The 10,000-nt window shown below is 40.7% G+C and overlaps 1 protein-coding gene across 5 annotated transcripts in view; it reads right to left on the bottom strand.

Moving 5' to 3' along the window:
- The window catches only part of LOC138016592 (breast cancer type 2 susceptibility protein-like), a 54,898-nt gene that overhangs the window by 31,111 nt on the left and 13,787 nt on the right, over positions 1 to 10,000 (bottom strand). For all 5 annotated transcript variants that reach the window (XM_068863769.1, XM_068863766.1, XM_068863767.1 and 2 more), the window contains exons 5-7: positions 7,066 to 7,136; positions 6,090 to 6,801; positions 705 to 5,465 (exon numbers count right to left, since the gene is read on the bottom strand). In XM_068863769.1, coding sequence (XP_068719870.1) covers positions 705 to 5,465; positions 6,090 to 6,801; positions 7,066 to 7,136 — 5,544 coding nt within the window. The remainder of the gene's footprint in view (positions 1 to 704; positions 5,466 to 6,089; positions 6,802 to 7,065; positions 7,137 to 10,000) is intronic.

The raw sequence follows: 10,000 nt of genomic DNA, 5'->3' as shown, positions 1-10,000 counted from the left end.
ACTCAACGGAAAGTTAGATCATTGCACAAGGAACAACGTCTAAAAATTGGATATTAGAAATCTCCTCATGTCGCTTCATATTTCGCGGGAATTTGCATAACTTTGTTTACAAAAGTTTCACGAAAATAATCTCAATAGAAGTGCTTTTTGTGAGGTATTCTCGCTGTCCACAATCGTCAGATGTTAAAGGATTTATAATGATTCAAAGTCGGCAAAGTTCCTACACATTCACTGTAATTTAAGTCGTGTTTGCCCCACAACCAATATGGCGTCAGCTGCACTAGCTCCAACTTTTTGAGCGGATCGTAATGTTTGTCTGAGTCTATGCGGGGGGTCTAAATCACAAAATCTATTTTTAGTAATAGTGCAAAGCGCTATTACAGGGAAATATCTGGAATAAAACGTTCCCACTGCAAAAAAATTGAATGATCCCTTAAGCTTTTTTGTTTTTTCCTAACTAGACCCCATGATCGTCCTTTGAGGAAACTTTTTTTATACTCAACGCTGACATGAAGGAAAACGATGAAGTAACAGTCCTTTTGAAACTGTCACGTGATCCGGAATTGGCATATGGGGGCAAAATAGGTCTAGCAATGTTTGGACTTCAAAGCAATCTAACTTTATCCTCGGAGACCAAGGGTCAGATAGTGGGGGCGAGGACACCATCTGCCCCTGGGTCTTCGGAGGATGATCCAACTATTTACCTTCGTGATTTTTCCTTTGCTGTCTTTCAAGTAATAAACTTCGAGAAGCAGACGTCTCCAAGGGCGTTCTTGTAGCAGAACATTGGTCATGTTTATCAGGGAGGTATTCCGAAACATCCAAGAATGATTCATCCGCAAGCAGCGCTTTCGAACTTTCAAGAACTTCACGAGATACGTCGTCATCATCATCCGCAGTTCGGCTTTTCTTTGGATCGATGGTGATCAAAGGGATCGAACTCTCCTTTAAAGATGCCATTTGTTGCAATTTGGAACCATCCACAGCTATGTCTGTCTCCAGAAGAAGTTCTTTTGCTTTAGCGAGCGCCTTTTCTGACACAGATACACTCGAACCTCCGGCAGTGAAAAAGCCTTTAAAAGTGCCTTCATCTTTGCATTCTTCAACAAGCACTCTTCCGTTACAGGATTCTTCAAGAGCAGATTTTTCTTGCTCTGTTGACTTGGACACAATATCTCGATATTCACTTCTCAAAGACATTGACCTAATTTCTTTGTCTATAACAGCCATCGTTTCTTTTCCCTTGGAGAGGGCTGACTCTGAAATCTGGACCGTTTTCCCACAGGCTGTTTGAAAACCACAAAAAGTAGGAGAACTGCACGACCCAACATCGTCTGCTTTCAATTCCAGTGATCTGTCAATATGACGCATAATCTGGGCTCCTTTCTCCAGTGAATTTTTGGACAATCTTACGTTCTGGCCACTAGCCGTTTGAAATCCTGTAAAAGAACTCGTATCCCACGAACTAGACACCTTGTTGTCTTCGATGAGAAAATTGTCAATTTCTGGCATTCTGGCTACTTCTTTCGCAAGTGATTCTTCCGATAGCTTTAAGCTTTGTCCTCCAGTGGTTTGAAAGCTAGAGGAACTGGCGACGTTACATGATTTAGATCTGTCGTCTCCCTTGATCTCTCTGTGGAGGCAATTGTCAATTTCTCTCATGATTGCTTCTCCCGCTCTCAGCGATTCCTTTGACAATTTAACACTCTGACCGCTTGCAGTTCGAAAACCAGCAATACAAGTTGCACCACATGAAGCAGATGTAATGCTTTCCACATTCTCTACGAGTGACTTGTCAATGGGTTGGGTCATCGTTGCTTCTCTAGCTATCGATTCTTTTGATAGCGCAGCGCCCTGTTCATTTGCCCTTCGAAAGCCAGGAAAAAAGGAAGCACTATCCGAATTTGTACTGCTGTTTGCCTTGATCTCTTTGAGCACTTTCTCGCCTTCTTGCTTCATGGCGTCCACAATGCACAGCGAATCTCTCACACGTTTTACGCTTTGCTCATTGTCATTTTGCAAACCTGAATTACCACTGGCAAATCTCCTGCCCTCCTCAATGAAGTCAAGCGATTTGTCAATCTGCTGCATTATGGCTGCTCCCTTTTGTAATGACTCTTTAGATATTTTCACGCTCCTTCCTGCAGCTGTTTGAAAACCAGGGCACAAAGGCGAATTCACTTTGTTTTTGTTGCGTTCTTCCGCCTGACTTTCGTCCAACACTTGCACATCCGCTTTTTCCTTTCCAGGAAACTTTTGAGGTTTGTTAAGTCTCTCTCTTACTTCACTATGAAAGCTTGAAACACCGCACTCACCAGCTGCGGTTATTTCCTCAGGACCACCTCCAAGCGATCTGTCAATCTGCTGCATTATAATCACCCCTTTCTTCACCGATTCGTTCGACAGTTTAACGCTTCTTCCTTCAGCAGTTTGGAAACAATGGAAGTGAGATAAACTGGGATTGTTTAGAGCTCTTTGCTCCTCATTCTGGTTTAATGATCTGTCAATTTGATCCATTATCACAGCCCCTTTCTGCAAAGCTTCTTTCGAGAGGCCAACTCGTTTTCCCGATGCAGTTTGAAATCCAAAGAATTCAAGGGATTGTTTCTTATTTTTATCCTCTAAAAGGTGATTTTGATTGAAAGAGTTCTTATCTGCATCGACGCTTTCTGCCAAAGGTATAATGTGTACTTTAGTGTTGCAATCTCGCTTTTCACTCAAGTTACCTCTAGCTTGCATCGAAACATCTGCCTCGCAATCCCGTTTAGAAACCGGATAAGTCTCCACATTGACCAAATGGCAAGGTAGGGTACAAGATATCACTTCATCTTCTGTCAGTCTTCTCATTATATCTCTTCCAGCTTTCAAAGACTCTTCGGATAAAGCCACCTTCTTTCCCCCGGCGGTTAGGAATCCAGGAAACGAATTAACAGTTTTCTTGGGTGGGCTTTCGGTGGAAACACTTCCGTCTGATGTTCTTGAGTCCCTGATCGTCGGTGATTCTTTGTTTGAGTCCGCGTTTGGTTCTTTGTACGCTGATTGCATTTCACAAAAGCCCAAATAACCTCTTTTAGAATAGCTTTGCTCGTCATCAAAAAGTTCCTCGTTAATCTTCTTCATATTGCTACTGGCACCCTGTGAAGAATGCTGGGAAATTTTTGCCAGCATTCCACTTGCTGTCTGTAACACCGCATTTCGCGAGGTCGTGCGATAATTACTTGTATTTTTTGGACTGGGAATCTCTGCTCCACTAACTTTCTCTTCCGTGTTCGTGCCATTCCCATTACCAGGAAAGAAAGACATGTCATCTGACTCAAATGTACTCTTATTTCTCGACCAAACATCACCGCGTAGTGCTGGGGTAACGTTCTCTCTTCGTTCCAAGACTTCTTGATTGCAAGAAGTCGACGAAGAACCATTCAATTCTGAGTCATTGTTCCCTCTTTTACCTTCTTTAAGACTTTCTACTGTTTTTTCACTTTGTTTAATTAGTATGCTTTCTAGGGAATCTCTTCGTTTCATTTTGCAGTCATTTAACAAGTCCTCAAGTAATGAATCATTAACGAATGCTCCAGGTTTGCTTTCAATGTCACCAACGTTTAGTACAGCAGTTTCCCCAATTTGGACGATTCTTTGCCCTTTTGCCTGGCATAAATTCTCTCCTGAATAAGACTCTGGTCGTGAGGACGTTTCAAACACCTTAGTGTCACTTTCATAACTATCCAACTCGCGGTATGCCTTATCCAAATACCCAGTAAGCGTTGATACCAAATCATTTCCGGAACTTGTAAATGGCTCTCTTTGCCGTCCTATCATGAAATTCTCCAATTCGTCAGGCACACTACTACAGCTTTTACGTCCTTCAAAAAGATTTTTACGCTCAGAACTATCTGGAGAATTTACATTTATTTCATCAGCTTGTTTCACTGAGCGTTCCGACAGCTTAACTTGTTCACCTGAACTCTGAAGCCGAACTCCACTGGGCCCTTTATGAAGTCCAAGAGAAATATCCACTTGTTCCAAAGCTGTCTTGGCTTTAGCTAGTGCCTCTAAAGAAACTGAAACGCGTTTCCCACTTGCAGTGTGAAAGCCTACAATTTCTGATGAGATACCATCGTTTTTCGCCGACTTAAGTGTACTAGAATTGCTCATATCCATACAAAACTTCTCTACGTCATCAGCAGTCGATGCACAATTACCGCCACTCTCCGATGAGGCAGATTTACCAGGGATTGCATGCATATCGAAAATCTTACTTTCATCTGTTGTGTTTCCTTTAGACTTCTCCAGCCGGTTAAAAACATTATTCAAGTCGACCATAGACTGTTCACATTCTCGAGATATAAAGGTTGGGGCCGACAATTCTTTCCTCGATTCTGATTCCTTCAGGGAACTTACAGGAGCTTTCACACCTTTGTCCAATATCTTATCAGTGTTCTCTCCTTTCGTTAAATCAGCCGGCAAAGGACTCGTGTTTAATTTTGGGGACGAGAAAGGCTCTGCAAACACGTCTTCTTCCTTTTCTCTCGACAAGGAATTTTCCGTTTTTCCAATGGAGTTTTTATCACCTTCCAAATCCAAATCGTCTCTAGAGCAACTACGATAAGATTCAAACTCTTTAAGACTTGTCTGTGTTTCTTCCTTTAAAACCGTGTACGTTACATTCATTTTACATTGAAGTCGTTCCACTGATGACGAAGAGGGTGCATTTGAGAGAACTGAAGAATATTTCAAGTAGGGAGGCGACAGCAAGCAGTCTACAGGAAACTGACTGAGAGAGTCCATATCAATGAGATCATCCTCATATTCTTTAGTCTCAGTTATTGCCCTTTTATGATCACATCCATTTTCTGTAGGCAGTTTTCCTTTTTTTTCTAAATTTAGTCCACCCTTTCCTACTCCACAGCTTAAGATGCAAACCACCTTATCGTCCATGTTTTTCTCGTCATCGCACCTTGCATCTTCCCTAATATCTGCAGCTCCCAAATTATCTTTTTTCAACACAGCTGACTCGTCAATAGACGAGCCTTCCGCTTTGAAACGCTTAGTTGAATCTTCGTTGGACCGTTGATTTGCTGTAGGGCAAAGAAATCGCTTGGTTCGGACGGAACGCCTTAGTCCGGGAGCTTTACAAAATGATTTTTTCCTTGTTAGGGTGACACAGCTCAATTCTGTGCTTGGATTCTCTTCGGTAGCTTGGTTTTCAGCGACTAAATTATGAGAAATTTCAGTGCCGAGGTCCTTTTTCATAAGGCTGACTGTCATCGGCTTGCGGGGCTGTTTTGAAGTCATTTTCGTCGTACCTTCATTGCCATGTTTTATTAGGGTTCCTGCAGTGCTTAATGTGACGTTATCCTGTTTCATTTTAGCGCCATTTTCCTGATGAGAAACTTCGGTTGGTTGTACTATGCCGGTGTCATTGAACGCACCTTCAAGGTGTGGGGAAACTGGAGAAATGGATGAACCTGAGAAGGAAATTCAGCTGTAAATGTTATCAGACGCACAAGCAACCAAAGCTCTAGATAAAAATATTACGAAGAGCGACGATCTTTGACGAGCGCCTTCAACGACAGAGATCATTTTAAAAAGTAAAACAGAAGAAAATCAGAATGCTCTGCCGTAACTGACGACATCGGCAGAGATAACGCAATGATATCGACAAATCACATCGGCTCAACAAGTAAGCCGAGTACCACACTATTAACATGGGAAACTGATTCTCTTTGAACTATTATCCATTTCTGCTTTTCGAAGTTCTGTAAATTCCTTCTTTTCCAAACCTTTAAATTAAAACCCTTCTAACGCGACTTTTCCACAAGGCCGGGTAAAGGTCGCGTTCGCCAGTCGCAGATATTTTTTAATGCGATTTTTTTATGACGTAAACCTTGTGAGTAAATAAGAATGGTAACCACGATTTGGGTTCATAGACTGTCAATTAACTTTGACCTTATTGATGTTAACATGATTCATATACAGGTGTGTATACATGTGGCTCTTAAGAGGAATACGCGTAAGAAAGAGGCCAAATTTGTTAAATGATAAGGATGATGAAGATGCAGTTTGAAGTCTAAGAGGTCAATAAAACCTACCAAGCCCAGACGTTCGAGTATCTCTTTCTAGTTTGGAGCTATGTTTGTCCGTTTCACGCGCCATAGCAAGCTCAAAAGACCTTGAAGGGGAACCAAACGTTACATCAGTATGTTCAGAGGCAAGACACGAAACGTCATATAACGCTTTGGAAGGAGTCTTTTCGCATCCTTGAAAAGACGAAGCAGAACCACTGAGGTTCGAGTCCCCCTCTTTTTTGCCGTCTTGTACTGCATCAAAGACGCTTGAGACGACCGGTTTTGGAGTAGACTGTGCTAAGGCTTTTAGCGGGATACGGCAAGACGGCGACAGAAAGTTGTCAGTAAAGGGGAAATGTATCCCGCTTTGTTTATGAGCCGGTTTTGAACATCTCGACCTGGATATGTCATCAAAAGAAGTTGTGGTGATTTTGTCGCCACTCTCTGCCATGTTATTGCCAGATGAAGTGATTGATGGCGAAGCTAATAAAGTTTCTAAGGGGAAGCTCTTGGATATATTTTCACCCTCACATTTTGAGTTACTACAACACGAATCTTCCGGTATGAATTCATCATGTATACTTGTGTCTTCTGCTTTTTCTTCCGGCTTGATTGCATTTCCATGGAAGTCAATATCTAACAGCTGATTGCTTGTAACAGCGTCATCAAGTGATACCTCCAGCGGTTGAATGGACTGATTATTGGTGCTTCCATAAAACAGGACTCGGGCGATACGCTGTATGGAAAAAAAATTACCACTTTGTTCATTCACTTCAATGAAAGGGAAGGATACCAGAAGTTATCGCAATCGAGAGTATCCGCCCGCAGCCGAAGGTAATTTCTTGAGACTATCACACGAACCAGAAGTTTAATCTTAATGTAAAGAATAAAAAACAGTGATTGGCTCTTTCGCATGCCACCAAACTTTACTTCGACAAAAGGAAACTACTGAATTGATCAAATCCCGTTGTAGAAAATATCAAGTTAAACCTCGGCATACCTTTGATGTTGGGTTGCATTCATCCCCTTCGAATTTGTCCACAGCATCTTCAACTTCATCGTCAGTTTCATCTAGGCATGAAATATAGCCAAATCTCTTAACATAAAAAGACTAGCTTTCATGAGCAATTCGTTTGACTAACAACGAACGAAATTTCGCGAGGCCATAATAACATTCATTTACGACGACCTGCAATGAACCCTCCAAGGTATCAAAACGAGGCTGCAAACCCCAGTAACCATTACTGAAGCCAAATTCAGCGACTGGGAATTGGCAACCAAATCAAACGAAACAGAAAGTTTCACTAAAACTGCAAATGCAAAAGGAGGCAGGGATGGGCAAAATTAAAATTGAAGAAGATTAACATGGATTGCAAGTGGGATTTATCTCTGTTGTTTGTAACTCATTATGTTATGCTTGATAGACACGTTGTTGTCATGAGCCTTTGAGTTGTGTTGTTTAAAAAGTTATTTCTGGGATAACCTTAAAGGGAAGCTGTCATTCTAAATTTGCTGTTTTTAGCTCAACTGTGTAAAAATCTAAGTAAGTACATTAGCTCACATGTAAGACATTCCTAACAATCCCGGCACTAATAATTATGAAACAAATTTATGGCACAAAGTACTATTCATATTTAATTTTTGGCGTCTATTTCCATCCCCTCCATCCTTGGCTGCAAGCACAGTTAATCGAGGGACTGGTTATAAAACGTTAAAACCTTTCAAAAGCGAGAACAATGTCGCAATCGATGTTGAATTGACTGTGACCCTGCACAATCTTTTGTTTTTGCTTCCCACAGGTTCGCAAATTAGATGCGCATAATTGAATCGAAGGATTTGATTGGTTATCTTCTTCAAAAAAGGTGTGTTTTGTGCAGGGGCAAGGTTAAAAAATACGGACAAAATACATCAAACAAAAGAACTTGTCGAGTTTCATAACCATCTCCATGCATTAACTATGCAGCAAGCAACAAAGAATTCTTCGATTGCACTCATGGATAAGACAGCCATGTTGGTGCCAAAACAATAGAAAAATGTAGCTTACGTTGTGTATAATAATAGAGTCAAATTGTTCTATTGTTCTTTCCACTAACATGGCCGCCGTCGCAAATTTCCCTTTCGTAAACGGTCGTTGCCATTTCTCAGAACGGTCGTTGCCATTTGAAACGGTCGATGCCATTTATAACGGTCGACTACACTTCAAAGAAAATTAAAAGAAACAACTAATAAAAAATATTAACAAAAATTAAGACAAAAAAGGAAAAAAAAACATTTATAAAAGAAAAACTGGAGGAAAAAAAGAGTCCGAAAATTTCAAGACTCGAACTCGGGTTCTTAGCCCTCACCCTAAACAGAACCCTAACCCGAACCCTAACTCATATGACCAGCGAGGCACAACTCCCAGTAACCCTAACCTTTTGAGTTCTTAGACCTAATGAGTGTAATTCAGGGCTAAAAAATGGCATCGACCGTTTCAAATGGCAACGACCGTTCTGAGAAATGGCAACGACCGTTTACGAAAGGGAAATAAGCGCCGCCGTCACGTCAGGTGCAATCAAAGAATAGCTCGAGTGTACTTCAATGGGTTATTCGTAACAAAACAACAGCATTATTGTTTGGTCTTCAACGATGCAAAGACGCCTTTTAGTGTTCCTTTTAACGCTGTTGTTACGCAACTTAAAAACCTTTGACAGCTAACGACTGAAAGGTGTGTGTTAATATCATACCCCGGCACGGCTGATTCCGGCGAACAGTAAACACTTCGTATGACATGTGATTTAGCATTAAAATGGAGCATTTTCTGTGGTTGGCAACGATGATACTGCCATTCCTATTGCTACTAATTAAAAAGGCCAAAATTGAAGCTCAAGCAACATATGCCACTACAACGGCCTCTCAAACGACGACAATTATTAAAAGTAATGCTATTTAAAACGACCTATCAAACAAGGCACTGTATTATTGATTTTTACAGAGATGGTCAAACTCGCATCTCAGTCATTGTTCTTCAAAATTTATTCCAAAAGTAATATAGAAGCTATCATCGGACAGAACAGAAGGAAAAGAAAATATCATGAATAACCCCGTACATTGTAGCCGTTTCGGAGCTAAAGGAAAGGAAAGACGTTTTAAACTAAGCCAAGAAACAAGCGAACTGAAGCGGGAAATACGGTCAACCAGGAAAAATAAATGTTACCTTCAAGGGTTAAACGATCCGCATACACAAAAATAACAAAATAAAATAAACTTGAAGACTCATCAAAATTAATGAAAATTAACCCATAACCTTATCAGTATTCTGTGAAACCAGCGGGTTCGTTAAGAGTCCTCCATAAATAAATAATCCTTCTTGGCATATCCTCGCAAAGTCGTTAAAATGATTCTTCAACATGGCGTATTAATAATAAATTTCCCGCTACGCTTTTTCATATGCATTGTGCCAACTATTTTCTTATTTGCTAAGGTATAATTTTGTTCAACTCTCAGTTCCTTTCAAACAGATAAAGATATTAGTTTGGTTGACAGAAACATTGGACGACGGGTTATATGCCTCGGAAACTTATGACACACTGACTGCATGATGAAGCAAATAGGGTTTTTTATGATGTTCTAAAAATGTAAAAATGCGCGCTATTATAAAAATACCCGGAGTAATTTTGCTGCCTCATCGATAATTAATGAACGTTCTCCCATGCAAAGAAAAAAAACTACAAGTTTTACTTTGGCCAAAAAGGCAGCTCTCAAAAAGCAATTATCACAGTAGGGATAATACAACATTCAACGGGACACTGCCTGCAATACGTATAAAACGTATAAACATTCAAGATAAATCCTTGGTTCACTGTTGCGCTGAATTCACCAAGAAAGATTCATCAACCCAGTGATTACCATAGATGTTAATGACGAGCCCAAACCACAGATAAGCGATTTGGGAG

This window comes from Montipora capricornis, chromosome 9 (assembly GCF_036669925.1).
Source record: "Montipora capricornis isolate CH-2021 chromosome 9, ASM3666992v2, whole genome shotgun sequence".
Taxonomy (NCBI): Eukaryota; Metazoa; Cnidaria; class Anthozoa; order Scleractinia; family Acroporidae; genus Montipora; species Montipora capricornis.
The sequence above is the reverse complement of the archived record's forward strand: the minus strand, read 5'-3'. Positions and strand labels throughout refer to the sequence as shown.